The sequence below is a fragment of the Triticum aestivum genome, chromosome 7B (assembly GCF_018294505.1).
Source record: "Triticum aestivum cultivar Chinese Spring chromosome 7B, IWGSC CS RefSeq v2.1, whole genome shotgun sequence".
Lineage (NCBI taxonomy): Eukaryota > Viridiplantae > Streptophyta > Magnoliopsida > Poales > Poaceae > Triticum > Triticum aestivum.
In genome coordinates, this window is record NC_057813.1 from 751885531 (window position 1) to 751901119 (window position 15589).

Sequence of the window (15589 nt, forward strand, 5' to 3'; positions counted from 1 at the left end):
GGGCAATCTCACCACACATCTTTTCAAGATCCGTCCATTGATTTAGTTTCACACCTTCAACTCTACCGTAATTAACAGTGAGTATTATGTGTAGCTCTGTGTCGCTTTTGAGCCATGGCACCAACGCGCTTACCATATTATGTGTAGTTCTGTGTCGCTTTTGAGTCATGGCACCAACGCGCTTACCAGCCATCGGCTTTCCTTTCTGAGCTCGGTCACCCCTCGCTCCGTCTCCAAGAGCTTGTCTTGCGGTAAATATATCATGTATCTTTTCGCACATATCTATTATACATGTACATAGAATTGTATTTATTACAGGCTGTAGCTCCTGTATCATGTATATATACATACAACTGTATTTGTTACAGGCTGTAGCTCCTGTATCTATTATATATACATTAGCAGAAAATCATACAACTGCATTTATTACAGGCTGTACAAATTCATCCAACACATTGACAAAAAAATATGAAAAGCTAGATAGAAAGACATTCAAAAATATTGCATCATTTGCATACTACCAACAATCTCCATGAATCATATGGTTAGTTCCCTGATTTTCCTTATCACATTTGCCTGCAACACAACAAAAACAAACACATTGCATGAATTCCAGGCGGCAGAATTTAATTTCATTGTATTGACAGCCTATTGATGCCCTCTGTCAAGAGCTCTTTATCTGCAGATTGCTCTGAAGGGTTCCAAGAACCATGAAGCTTCGCAAGCGCTTGGTTGGATCTCTCAATTTTTTTTGTAAGCTACAGCCAACATCAGTTTTATTCCATTAGGTACTATAAGAAAGGTTAGATTTGAAACAAGAACACAAATGTTAAGCACTCCCTTAGCCAGGACATCATCAACGGCCTTCCACATAAGAGGCCGTCCCATTTGTCGGGTCGCTCTCGTCCAGCCATAATCCTCTCCTCTTCTTCTTCTTTTAACAATTGACGCTTTACTAGGGTAGAATAAGCCATCTTAGTCCCCACAGCTACAACAGTACCACCATTTTCAAGTAGAATTGCTCCGGCCACCTTATGAGCCTTGATTGGCACAACCTGTCCATTGACATTAATTGCACCATCCTCTGCTACGAACCTTTTGCATGCACCTTTGTTTTTATTTGCTTCCTCGACTTTGGGGCTATGATAAATGAGTTCCACTTCGGTACAACCCCCCTCACAAAACGTATAAAGAGTAATCTGGACATTTCACAACTTCCGTATGTTATGTGCGTCAGCCACCTAGAAGTATATGCCGTACGATTGGGAAGAGGACCCGCTACTGGCCCAGCCCACTAACAGGAACCATATAGAGCAGCACGCCCGCACGTGACATTAATAAATGCCATGGCAAGATTCGAACACGTGACATTACACCGTCTAAGGTGTGCTGCTAACCAGTCGACCTATTAACTGCTTTGTGTTTTAAGCCAACGCGGGTATTTTATTAACACACAGAAGCGGCACAATTGAAACAGTGTTTACAGAACTTTGAACATTTCACTGAAAATTGTGACCATCTTTTAAATGCCGAATATTTCTTTAAATTCTGTGAACAATATTATAAAACAGAATTTGGAAACACGATCATTTTTTGAAATCCACAAACTTTTTGTAATACGCTAATTGTTTTTGAAATCAAAGTTTTTTTAATATTGAAACATTATTTGAATCTATGAAAAATACATAAAATGAGAACAATTTCTTGAAAACTCAAATAAAATTTTAAAAAATTGGAACACATTTTGAAATTCCGAACACATTCTAAAATGAGAATAAAAATTGAAATTCGAAAAAAAACACGAGCAACTTTTAAAACTCTAAGCTATTTACAGAACACAAACAAATTTTCAAATTCATTTTTTTTAAATTGTGAACAATGTTTAAACCGTAAAGAAAATTTTGAAACTCCATTTTTTGGAAAACATGCACAAATTTAAAAATCTGAACATGTTATCAAACGTGAAGGATTCTTGAAAACATGACGAAAATTAGAATTTGTGATCATCTTTTGAAAAAAAAGTGAACAATTTTTTAATATGTTGATTTTTTTAAAAAAATATGATTTTTTCTAAAAGAAACAGAACAAAAAGAAACAAAAAATAGAAAATAAAAACAAAACCAAAACTGAGAAAAATCAGGAAAAATGGTTTAGGAACTTTCTAGTAGTCGTCAAACTGGCTAGTAACCTTCTAGAAGATTTGCAATACCGGTGGCTCGAACGCTGAGATGGGCTCGCCCATTCTACAATCGTGTGTGCGATTGTCTGACGATTTGCCGCAACAAAAAAGGTCAATAAATGGACGGACATGTCGTAACTTGCATACTATGTCGAAACTCGCTCAAATCTGGCATGGATGCCTACCATGGGCATGCCCACCTTCGTGCAAAATTCGAGGTCATTTCATGAATGACAAAAATTAGGCCATATGTTCAACGGAGGGTGCCCGCGTAGGCAAGAAGGTTCCGTTTGAGAGCACATTGTTTCTCAACATCGTTGAAATGGCTCGAATTCCGCTCATGGACTTGTATGACCAATTCAAGGCACCATGCCAAGCTGTTTGGGTTTCCAACAAGTATTGCATTTTCTAGAGTTTTCTCGGTCAAAAAAGACTGATAAATGGTTGGATGTGTCGCAACTTGCATACGGTGTTGAAATTCGTTCAAGCATAGCATAGATGCCTACAATGGGCATTCTCACCTACTTACAAAAGTTAGAGTTATTTCAAGAATGTCCAAAATTAGACCATATTTAGTGGAGGGTGTCCTGCCAGAAGGCACCGTCTGAGAGCACGTAGTTTCTTGACAACCTTCGAATGAACTCAAGATTTTTTCATGACCTTGTATCACTAATTCGAGACATCATGTCAAGTCGTTTGGGTTTTCGACAAGTTTTGCCTTTTCTGTAGTTTTCTTGATAAAAAATGCTCATAAATGATCGGACCTGTCGCAACTTGCATACGGCGTCGAAAATCGTTCAAACATGGCATGGAAGCCTAACAAGGTCATGCCGACCTGTTCACAAGAGTTGAGGTCATTTTAAAAATGTCAAAAAAATAGTTTGTTGTTTCGCACATACCAGGTCGATACGAGTGAACATGGGCCTGCCCATTTTAATCTGTTCGTTGCCTCTGAGATGCCGTTTTTTGAAAGATGGTTCCAGGTCGGTTTTACCGGTTTGGGAAAATGTTCATGAATCAATTTTTTCTTTTTTCCATTTCTTTTTTCTTTTCCAAGACTGTAAAGTTCAAAAATGTTCAACATATTTATTTATCTATTCACATTTTCCAAGAAATTTGAAGAATTCGAAAAATGGTCTCGTTTTCAAAAAGTTCAGAGTTTTAAAATTGTTTGGAATTCAGTTTTCCCATTTTTCAAAATTTGTTTAGAGTTTCAAAATGTGTTCGACTTTCAAAAAATTGTTTGCCTTTTCATATGTTATTCAAATTTTAAACAATGTTCGCTTTTAAAAAAGTTACGTTCAAAATTCCAAAAAAGTTCAAATAGGTCGTCGTTCATACTCTCCCCGCCTGGGCATATTGGGCACAATGACCAAAACTCTAGGACCAAGGCTTCGTCGCATGGGAACTAAATACGTGTAATTCTCACCAGTAATCGCGTGCGGTTCGTTTCCTTTCCTATGTTAATTAATGCCCGTAATCATAGCTGCCACAAAACTCACGCTAATAAAGGCTGCATGACATGCATGCTAATCTGTTGTAAAAGCAAACGCCTGCACGGCCGGTTCCTATTAAGAGCATGGTTAATAGTATAGCGAGCTGCTGGCTATAAGCCAGTGCCATGTTATCTACAGCCCATCTTATAGTCAACATGTATAATAGTAGATCAAAAGAGTGTATTACTTTTTATTATGTGGCCCACCTTTCATTCTCACAAAGTGCCTAGGAGCACGTGCTAGAGCTGGCTCTTCACGAAGAGCCCGCTTACCTTCTCTCTCCTATTCTCTTTCCTCCAACTAAGCAGAAATATACTAGTTTATGCCTTATAGCCCGCTGACTCAGCTTTATTGTACTTGCTCTAACGTCGCAGCCCTTATCTCGCCATGATATTTAATACTGCATGGCAAGCTTCCTAAACTCGGAGAATAGTTTTTAAATTTCCGTGCTGCCAATTAGGCATGATGACTTCCTTGATGGAGTGGTTTACCTCCTCGGTGTGTGAGCGGGAGGTTCTGTGCTCGATTCGTGCCTCATTAAGAATTTTTTGGATTTCCACTGTTTCACTATAGGCCGTTCGCTACTCGACCGAGCCAGACCTCCGCCAGGCCGTGTACAGGTTCTAGGTACACGTCTCTAAAAAAGGTTCTATATACACAAGTCTCGGTGCGGGAAAAGACCATCCTACCATTTATTATGAAGGGGTATGAAGAAATCTCCTCCGTTGATGTATTTAGGGGGTTGTACCGAAGAAGAAGTGAAAATGATAAATATCAGTTTTAACATGTTCTGAAGCATCCGAGACACTCTCCTATCCTTCATATACCTCCACCCCCTCTAACTCCTCTCCATCTATCTGCTCAACCTAGACCTCTTCTTCTTCCTCCTATATCACCCCTGCCTCGACCCTCAGATTGACTACTCCCAGGGGTCTCAAAAATTCCACAAAAGATAGTCACCCCACTCGCAATCAGCAGGATCATGTAGACTTTGACTTTGGAGCATCAACTACGTACAGAGGACGCCTACGAGACTCCACCCAATCCGGGCTAGACAGGACTAGATCCATGGCCGCCAACTCAAGAACCGCCACAGTAAAGTCGTAGGACTCACAATCTGCGACAGAGCGTGAGGATAGAGGGGACGACAAGACGGAAAGGGGTTTCCACCCACTTTATGTATAAAGCAACCATCACCTGAACAAGCCGAAACCAGCCGATACACACACATGCACACACGCGCGCGCGCACACACACACACACACAAGGCTGGATATGAGGACGCTGAAAACAAAAACACTACCCCCAACAAACTCCTAGCCAACACAAGATGAAACATTAAGCACTACTACAAAGTCATCGGGGCCCTCAACCGTGGGTGAGGCACCACGTAGAGTAGAAGCCATGTATGAAGAAAAATGGGCTCCAAGGCGGCGCCTTCAGCAAGGGAACGACACTGTAGCATCGCCACCATCCAATGCAAGGATTAGGGTTTTCCCCGGAGCACCGCGGCGACAAATGAGATGCCGGGCCAGCGCCTTCAAGAAGGGGACGACGCTAGTACGCCGCCGCTACCACCGGCCTAGCAAGACAGAGCGGGTTTTCACCCCAGCCAACACTCACCATCACCGGATTAGGTTACGAACAACTGCAACGCCGCCATTGAGTGACACACCCTGGTCAACATGCCGCCCACACCGCCATGGTGACAGGACATCGCCCGAGTCGCGTGCTCCAACCAGGAGCACCCTAGCTTCCACCAACCGGGCCGTCGCCACGGCATCCGAGCCCCACCTCATCCATGGATACACCAAATTGATGCGGCTGACCGGAACGGAGCCGAAGACCTTCCTTCCACCCCAAAGCCGACACCTTGGCAAGGTAACAGATAAGAGAAGTGACACCAAATTACATATTCTTCCTTAAGCCTCCTCTTCCGTTCTTCTATCAAATAGAATGTCTGGTCATGAATTGGGTGGATCACGTGCACAATAACAATCGGTTATCTAGTAGTAGTACAAAAACTAAAGCAGGTTACGTGAGGGAGATCCCCTGTCTCTCTATTTGTTCCTCATAAGAACTGACGGCTTGTCATAAACCGGACTTTCAGTGCACAACGCCATTGGCGCAAGGTATCCTGCTCGTGCGAACATGAATGGAGAGGGTAACTCTGTGCCAGCTGTGTAAAAGCGAAATGTTTTCGTGCCTTATACATGTTGTATTTTGTGCCCCCCTTAGTATACGAATGTCCAAGACGCGTCCTACCAGGCTACCACAACTCCACCCCCGGTAGCTACACATATGTCATTGGATGGTTGCTTTGACACGGAACAAAGTGTTCCGGCCAGCCAGTTTTGTGTGCATACCCCAAAAGTAAAGTGTGAACCAGTGCATGCACGTCTTGTCCCGCACTACCACATATGTCATACTCCCTAAACAAATATGAGAGCGTTTAGATCACTATTTTAGTGATCTATGCTTTTATATTTCTTTACGGATGAAGTACTTATTAAGATTCAAACACCTCATATGCAATGCCATGATTTTGTGTGTGGCAACTGGAAGCGTACTGGATAATTTTATGTCCGTAGTGCTTACCAACTTGCCATGGTTGAGCAATAACTGTGTCTCGACAATACAAACCATCGACATTGCACTCTCCCGTAGGAGCTCCTGAATAGTCGCAGGATCGCCAATCCCACAACACTTTCAACATTAAGTCCTCATTTATCTTGGCGGCCTTTCCCATAAGAGGCCGCCTCATTTATCGGACCGCTCTCGTCCATACCACCATCCTCTCTCTGCCGCCTTATTTCAACAATCGACGCTTTCCTGGGGTAGAATAAGCCCCCTCGGTCCCCACAGCTACAACAGTGCCTCCATTCTAAAGTAGTAGAACTGTTCTGGGCACCTTACCAGCCTCGAATTGCACAAGCTATTCATTGACATTGACTGCACCATCCTCGGTTACGAACCTTTTGCATGCACCTTTGTTCTTATTTGATTATTCCACGATTTGAGCTATGATAAATAACAGTGTCGACATGTTCTGAAGCATCCGAGACACTCCACCCTCTCTCCCTCTAACTCATGTCCATCTATCTCCTCTACCTAGACCTCTTCTTCTTCCTCCTATATCACCCCTACCTCGACGCTCAGGTAATCCGAACTAGGGTTCTCGTGCCATTGGTTGGCCGACCAGGCGTCCTCCATAACGTAATATCTTGTCACGGTGGCGGACAGCTCGTCAAACATTGTGAGGCGTTTCTAAGCAACATCTTTGTGATTCCTTCGTCGTATCAGTTGTGACGGAATGCGGGAAGGGCCTTCGCATCCCGGCAATCGGCGATCTTGCTTTTTTACAAGCAAAATTTGAGCCCAGAATTGTCAGACGGTTTTGTTTCTCTTGTGCACAATGAATGCTAGGTCCCGGATGTCGGTCGGCCCTGAGTTATCGGGACGGTACTCTACATGGGGGTGGGTGGAAGAGAAAATTTTATTCCGATCTGACATCGGTTCCATAGTAAGATTCTCCGAAGGTTGATCTAACGGCTGCCTTGGTACAGCTGGCGCGGCCTGGCGGTCATAGTGCATCATCGCATCCGAAGTGCAGGCCAGGCCCGACGACGTGTCATTTCCACCCCATGGTTGTTCCCAGCCAGATCATGAGGGGAAGATGTAGCAGCACTAAAAGATTTCAGAATAAATAAATAAAAGAGTAGCTCCTTGCCCAAACTCCCGTCTGGAATAGCCGAGTTTCCTAACCTCCGGCTACCATGGACGAGCTATGGATGAGCCATGCACTTTCCGTACTTTAGGGTGTTCCTTACTCCTTGATGGGCACTTTCACTTTCCGTTCTCCTCCTCCTAGACATTCCTAGGGATGAGCCATGCAGCAGCTTCACTGGGCATGATCTGCACAGGACTACCGAGCCCCGTTGATGGATCACGGGATGATCGGCAGGAATACGCGGACTCCGGCGAGAATCGCCGCATGATTTGGTAACCCTAGCGAAAGCCTAGGAGATCGGCAACTGATGTCCCCCAGTCGCGTGTTAGAAGCCCAGCCTAGCTGGTGGGCCGAGGACGAGGCTGGCCCAGCGAGCGTTTTAGCTGCTGGTGGGCCGCTCGGTTCGCCGTCGGTTATTTAGTACCACATCGCGAGCTCGGGAGCCAATTTTGCTGCTTAAATGCGGCGGTACTGACCCGGTTGTTGCCAACGATGCGGTCACGAGTCAGTTTTTTTTTTTTTGCATGGTAATACGCATCTCATTCATATATCATAAAAAACAAAGTATAAGTCACGTAAGAACCGACATGACAAAACTGAAAAGATAGCAGAACATCTCTGAGCTTGACACTAACGCCCGTCACCTGCCTCCGGCACCACCACAACAGCCACCAAAAAAAAGAATGACGGATCACCTCCTCACCCAAACTCGACGCGGCTCCATCGCTGATATGCAGCTTTGCGGACCTCCAAGGTGGCTCACCAAAAGTGAAGCCATTGCCGTTGAACGAATCAGACCGGGGCAACACCCCGGACACGCCATCGAACTCCAGATCTGGCACCCCACAACGACTAAGACGCCGAAGGAGGAAACCATACCTGCCATCCACGAACCACGAACCCAGCACACGTTCCGTCTTCCAGATGTCGTCGATGCAGACCACAATCTGCATCCGCTCCTGGACTACCTCCCAAGCTCCACGCCGACGCTGGAGCAAACGTCGTCGCAACGATGAAGCCCGAGGACACAGGTCCACCACGAGGATGCCGCCGCCGCCACGCCATCCTTGCTTGAACAGACTGATTTCCAGATCCATCCCCAACCATAGGACCGATGACCTCGTCAGGAAAGGATCCGAAGAATATTTATTCAGCGTCGTCATCGTCACCGCCGAAGCAAAGATGATGAACAACCTAAAAACCTAGACTACGGATGAGTAAAAACGATCCACACGTGTGAATCCGGCGACCCCCCTCACCACCGACGATTGAAGTCGCCGGCGAAGGGGAGCCGCTGGAGAACGGCGTTGGAAGATCGGCCCCTGGCGGCGGCTAGGGTTGCAGCCGCGAGGTACGAGAGGAAAACAGCCTCGAGGTAGGAAAAGATATCGGTTTAGGACTCACGAGTCAGTTAGCGCTGACCTAACGGGTCTGCGGAGGTAAAAGACCGACGTATAGCCATCGGGTTCGTTTGATGCTATACGATCATCAGATCCATGTAGATGTATATGGTCGGTCTTTTTGTTTTTTTCCTCTTGCTTTCCAATTGAGCGGTCTTTTATTTTAGATCATTTTTCTTTCTTCTCTTGCTCGTCCATACGGTCGGTCTTTTTTATTTTAGATCGTTTTACTTTTTTATTTTAGATCATTTTTCTTTCTTCTCTCGCTCGTCCATACGGTCGGTCTTTTTTTATTTTAGATCATTTTTCTTTCTTCTCTCGTTCGTCCATACGGTCGGTCTTTTTTTGGGTCTGCGTACATGTATACGGTTGCTTTTTTCTACCTTTTTTACTATACCATTGTGAGATCCGTGTAGGCGTACACGATCGGTCTTTTTGTATTTTTACGTCCGTCTAAGATTATTTGGATTTTTTTCACCCGTCTTCCATCTCACATAATTTGATTTTTCCATTCCAGATTGCTTTTCAAAAAAAATTACCCGGCTTCCCAATTGCGTGGTCTTTTATTACATCCATCGTAGATACTTTTGATTTGTTTTCTTTATTTCATACATCGTAGATTGTTTTAATTTTGTTTTTTTCCTCTTGCTTCCTCATTGCACAGATCATTTTCATCCATATCAGATTATTTTATAAATTTTATTCCATTCGTCAAGATTATTTCAATTTTCCTGTTTTTCTCTCACTTCTCAATTTCCCAAATCCTTTTGATCCATAGTATTCTTTTATTTCATCCATCCATAATGATTTAAATTTTACACCCATCTCTAATAATTTGGATTTTTTCACCTACCTTCCGTCTCAGGTAATTTAATTTTTTTATTTCATCCATTCCAGATTGTTTAAAAAAATCTCTCGCTTCCCAATTGTGTGGTCTTTTTGTACATCTATCTTAGATACTTCTGCTTTGTTTTCTTTATTTCATCCATCTTAGATTGTTTCAAAAAAAAAATCTTGATTCCCCATTGCGCAGATCCTTTTCATCCATATCAGATTATTTCATAATTTTTATTCCATCCATCCCAAATTATTTTATTTTTTGGTTTTTTCTCTCACTTCTCAATTTCCACTAGTAGAAAAATGGCCTAATGTAAAGCACATTAGTCCCGGTTTATAACTGGACCGGCATTAATGTGATCATTAGTATCGGTTCCAACGGCTAGGCGGCCGGCGCTCATTAGTATCGGTGCGTGGCTAACCTGTAGTACCGGTTCGTGCCACAAACCGGTACTAAAGAGGTGGTGGCAGGCTGGTGGCAGGCTGTGGCCCTGATACGTCTCTGTCGTATCTATAATTTTTGATATAGGCAGGCACACCGTGTAGACGTATATGATCGGTCTTTTTGTATTTTTACATCCGTCTAAGATAATTTGGGTTTTTTCACCTGTCTTCCATCTCAGATAATTTGATTTTTCCATTCCAGATTGTTTTTCAAAAAAATTATCTGGCTTCCCAATTGCATGGTCTTTTATTACATCCATCTTAGATACTCTTGATTTGTTTTCTTTATTTCATCCATCTTAGATTGTTTTAATTTTGTTTTTTTCTCTTGCTTCCCCATTGCGCGGATCCTTTTCATTCATATCAGATTATTTCATAATTTTTATTCCATCCATCCCAGACTATTTCATTTTTTTCTATTTTTTTCTCTCACTTCTCAATTTCCCAAATCCTTTTGATCCATAGTATTCTTTTATTCATCCATCAATAATGATTTCAATTTTCTTTTTTTTTCTCTCGCAGCCCAATTGTGTAGATCCAACGGTGGGGCAACCTAAGATGATTTCTTTTTTTATCTCATCCATCCTAGACAATTTAAAGAAAAAACTCTCACTTTCCAATTGCGCATATCAAGCAATCTGGCAGAACAAGTATCTCGGTTCCCAATTGCGCAGACCAGCGGTGCTTTTCGTTTTTCCATACATATCAGATTATTTTTTTTATATTTATATTTCATCCATTCCTGATGATTTCAAATTTTCTTTTCTTTTTCTCTCAGTTTGCAGTTGCGCATATCCAACAGTATCACAATCCCAGATGATTTCATTTTTTCTTTGTTATTTCATCCATCCTAGATTATTTCAAATAAAAAGACTTGACAAAAAACTGTCCTAAAGAAGAGGAGCCAGGCCAATTTTTCATCAGAGTCTGCAAGGGCAATCTCACCATGCATGTTTTCAAGATCTGTCCATTGATTTAGTTCCTCACCTTCAAGACGTGGTATCTAGGATCTAGAGTATAGGTACACAAAATTGTATTTATTACAGGCTGTAGAATCTGTATCTATTATATATACATTTGCAGAAAGCCATATAGACAAGATGTACAAATTCATCCAACGCATAGAGAGAAAAAAAAGGAAAAGCTAGATGGAAAGACCATTGAAATCTTTGAATCATTTGCATACTACTCCATGAATCATGCGGTTAGTTTCCTGATTTTCGTTGTCACATTTGCCTGCAACGCAACAGAAACAAACACACTGCATGAATTCCAGGCTGCAGAAGTGAATGGAATTTAATACCATTGTATTGATAACCTATTGATGCCCTGATACTTCATATTTAAGAAATGCCGTCGTCAACTAACCAGTCTCCATTGCAAATCCTCAATAGACTTTTGTCTCTCCCAAACGTAGTATTTCATTGACTACAAATAAGATGAAAAGAAATGAGATATAAAGCAGCACTTGGCAAAACGGAAATCTGGAGGGGGGAAATAACAAAAATGATTTTAGGAGGGTTCCTACCCCTCGTCGTTGAACCTCAACTGATCTTCGTAATGCCTCTCTCTTTGTCAGGAGATTACTTGGTGATGATTTTGTTGGGCGATGATAATTCTTTCCACGGTAAAGTATTATGGCATGGCTATTTGTGAGCTTCTGTGTTGCTATTAGCATTCCTCCTGTCTCAACCTCAAGCAGCATTGATGTGTATGTTATTTGGTAAGCTTGATTCTGCTTGGTAATTACTTTCACAATCTCTTTATGTTTCCAGTGTTGATGAATCTCTTCAATTACACCGTCAAAGATACCACGTCTTCCTGCGAGGAAAACGAAGCAAAATAACTTTTGGGATCAGCAACGGGTAATTAAGTAGCTTTTCTTGGTCACTTGCACACGCATAAGAGCACATATGAACAAAAAATATATGTAAATGCAGAAAGCCATACCAAGGAGCACATGCTCATCCATTTTTAGGCCAATTTTTCGGAATATCATTCTTTCCTCCTCTGTCAAAAGTTCTTTATCTGCAGATTGCCCTGAAGGGTTCCAAGAACTATGAAGCTTCGCCAGCGCTTCGTTGGATCTTTCAATCTTCTTCGTAAGCTGCAGCCGACACCGGTTTTGTTCCATTAGGTACTCTAAGAAGGTTAGATTTGAAACAAGAGCACAAATGTAAGATCAGGGCTTACAATGGAAAGTCTCCGTTGCTGGTCTTTCAGCTCCTTCTCGAGTCTATGCTTCTCGGCCTCTAGTTCTACCATGCCCAAGTTGTTTTCAGTTATTTCATGCACATGGTTAAGCTGGAAATCCAGATATTCTCTGAAAGTTCCCGCAGAAGTTTCCTCAGATGGTAAACCAGCAAACATCTGAAGCGAGTCCATCACCGTTAATCGGGCTTCTTCTTCATTCACCTGCTGGGCATCTACCCGAGCCTCTTGCTCAATAACAGATCGTTTAACTCCACCTGGAAGAAAACCCTTGCCTCTATATAGAATAATGAAATCTTTGTTTCTCAATATGATAGTTCCTCCAGTAAGATGCTGCACTGAGAAGATTCAGTGTCATATAGACGAAGGTACAACAACTATTTCTGATACAAAGAAGTACGAAAGCATGAGCATTTAATTGCTTATGTTTAGTCTAATTTAGTATTATAGCCTTCACAGTATTTTGTACAGTATACGTGTTTGATACTCAAATGCACCAACTATTATGAACTTTTTACAGGACAAGTATCATAAACAGATTTCATGAGGAAGAGCACTTGCCTTAAGATTCCATGCGATTTGCTCATTATTGGTATTCTGGATACCCACTTTCACTGCAATCTTCGCTATAAGGCTCTTTTCCCAAAGCTTTAGCACAGCAGCTGCCAAACCTTGTAGTCTTGTATTTCTACCTACCAAAGATTAGTTGGGACAAATTTATAAGCCTCCTATGGTAGTTTTCTTGTGATTCTACATTATTTCTTGTGGAACAATAAGGTGATGTACGCATAAGACGGTAAGAGTGCCGGAAGCAGTTAATACTTAATCATCCTGTACAAGCATGGCTATTTGGAACAAGTGCAAAGTCTGGAAGGTAATAGCATAATCACCTAGAGCAAAATGTGTCGGCAAGGGACGTGCAAGCTTGCGCAGGTATGTCAGCTCCTCATCTGCTAGCGTCGGTCTCACACCAGGAGGGCACTGTCTAAATGGAGTTTTGAAGCCTGGAACAACTTCTGGAAGGAGATCAGCATCCACAGGCAATGGCGTGTTCCACCACCAATCTACAAACCGAGGGCCCAAGCTGTCCAACAGTCTGTTTACTTCTCTCTCATAGAGTGTTCCTTCGAGAGGCTCTTCATATGCGTGAACACCAAGGCTTGGATCAATCTCTCGGAAAACACCATGAGCATCACCATTATGATTTTTTGAAGGCTCGGTGTTGCTTCCGTGTTTCCATTGGGGCTCAGGCGCAGTACATTCTTCAGGGGGAACTCTCTGAATATCAGCTACGGACTTGTGACGATGTTTTGTGTTTTCTAGATAATCACTTCCTCTGTACACAAAATGAACGTCTCCTTTTGTCCAAACAACTAAACCTCCTGATTTTATCTGATAAAAAAGGAAATCCAACAAAGGAAATTTGAGACTTCGACTCAGGCATGGTAATTGTGTAATAAAAAAACTAAAATAGTTGATAAGTAAACAAATTTCACTCCGCATTAAAATTATCTCAAAGCATAATTTCACTAGGACACAACTGGTTGTCCTCATACATTAACTCTTAACTCAATAAGAGCCTCTGCGGAACAGAACATAGGAATTGAAAAAAAAATGAATAGGACAGAAATTGGATGTCATAATGTGTTCTGTCTACATGAATTGAGCATAATATGTGTTTTTTGCTACAACACTGGAAACCGCATGAATTGTCTTCCGGGATTAGTTGCATACCAGAATTGTCATGGAACATTTCCTCTGGAACTGAGTGCAAAGTAGCACACAAGAAGAAGAGGAAATCTTATCCTACAAATCAAACAACCTCTATGGGCTAGAACTGAAGTCCTACAAAAATTTCTTTCAGTCGAAGAGGCCATTAAAAACTCAGATTTACCAAACATCAGGAGTGGCCAGAGAATGTTCAACATTTCCAGCCATAATTGGCAGATAATAGACTGTCCAGCTAGCTCACTACAACACCCACATGCATCCACCAGTGTCAGCTATGAGCACATCGAAATTTCACATCTATTTGCCGCATGTATCATGCAGAGCCACTAGAATTCACATTCGCCACATATGTGCCGTCATGAAGCAGAACTGCATCAAATCGCAGCTAATGAAGCACTCACATCAATCAAACTCACTACCCACAACAGAAATGTTGGTCAAAATGGAGCTCACCCAAGGTTTTCAGTGACTGTTGTGTGCTACTGAAACTGCTACAATATTTTGGCCGAAAGGTAAAGATTTCAGTGACTGCTGAAATTCAGTGAATTTCATCGAAATCTCACTGAAAGTGAAAACCATGGTCTCACCCACTCACCTCAAGGATCTCCCTCGCTCTGTCCATGCACCGCCGGAGCGGCTCGACGACCCGGACGGCGGCGAGCTCCCGGCCGCCGGACCAGAGCCCGCGCACGTCCTCCACCACCTCGTCCGTCACCCCGGCCTTCTTGGCCCGCACCCACCCGTCCGCCACCCCGCGCGCCGCCCGCCGCAGCCGCTCCAGCTCGGCGGGGTCCAACAGCCGCTCCGCGGGGGTGGGCTGCCGCGCCTTCTTCTTCCGCCGCAGCGCGGCCTTGAGGCCCTCGTCCCTCGCCGCGGACCACGGGACCGGCCTCCCCTTCCCGTCTCCCCCCGCCTCCGCTCCCCGGCCTTCCTCGACCGGGAGGTCGAACAAGGGGACGCTGCCGCGGGTGCTGGGTCTGGGCCTCGGAGTTGAGGGGTCGGACAGCTCCAGGGAGCGGACCCGGCGGATGATGCCGAGCACGGCGCGGCGGGTGCGGCCGCCGGGCACGCCGGCGCTGAGGGGGTTGGCGGAGGAGCTGGTTTCTCTTTGCCGCTGCGGCTTCGAACTCGGAGGGGCCTCTGCAGGGTGTGGAGGGGTCACTGTGGCGGGGGGTTTCGGGCCGTGGAGCCACGGCGGCGGCGGCGGCTGCTTCGGGGACGGGGAGAAGAGGGGGAGCGGAGGTGGCGCCATGGCGGCCGAGCTGTGTGCTGGAGAGCGGAAACTAGTGAGGATAAGTGGGCCCCACAATTAACAATATGAAATATGTCTATTACTTATTATTTACTTCCAAACAGAAATTTATGAGCCCTTATTTATTTTTCTAGGACTGAAGTAAAAGATCTTATGGAACTTTATTGAGAAAGTACTTAACACGGTATATTTATAACCACTAAAAGAGAGTTTATGAAATGGCTACCACAACAGATAAGAGTTCATTTTATGTTAAAAAAAGGATAAGAGCTCATTTCTTAAAAAAAACAGTTAAGGGTTCATGATGTT

General features: G+C 43.5%; 1 protein-coding gene across 2 annotated transcripts; it reads right to left on the minus strand.

The window, feature by feature from the left end:
• Window positions 1-495: 495 nt before the first annotated feature.
• Window positions 496-15323, minus strand: LOC123161031 (chloroplastic group IIA intron splicing facilitator CRS1, chloroplastic). Of its 2 annotated transcripts, none has more exons than XM_044578886.1 (8): window positions 14624-15323; window positions 13188-13689; window positions 12859-12989; window positions 12280-12630; window positions 12037-12193; window positions 11615-11907; window positions 11455-11514; window positions 496-576 (listed from the first exon to the last, which is right to left on the minus strand). In XM_044578886.1, the coding sequence occupies exons 1-8, from the start codon at window positions 15278-15280 to the stop codon at window positions 538-540; spliced, it is 2190 nt and encodes a 729-aa protein (XP_044434821.1). In that variant the 5' UTR covers window positions 15281-15323; the 3' UTR covers window positions 496-537. The 2 variants fall into 2 exon arrangements, with proteins under 2 accessions (XP_044434821.1, XP_044434820.1); XM_044578885.1 differs by lacking the exon at window positions 496-576 and adding an exon at window positions 11105-11322.
• Between the last annotated feature and the right edge of the window lie 266 nt (window positions 15324-15589).

Excerpts from the sequence above, each read along its gene's own strand:
- LOC123161031 (XM_044578886.1), bottom strand. The coding sequence starts at position 15,280 with ATGGCGCCACCTCCGCTCCCCCTCTTCTCCCCGTCCCCGAAGCAGCCG. Across the intron at positions 12,631-12,858 it reads AAATCGCATGGAATCTTAAG|CATCTTACTGGAGGAACTAT; the intron begins GCAAGTGCTCTT and ends TTCTCAGTGCAG. Across the intron at positions 12,194-12,279 it reads AGCAACGGAGACTTTCCATT|CTTACGAAGAAGATTGAAAG; the intron begins GTAAGCCCTGAT and ends TGTCGGCTGCAG.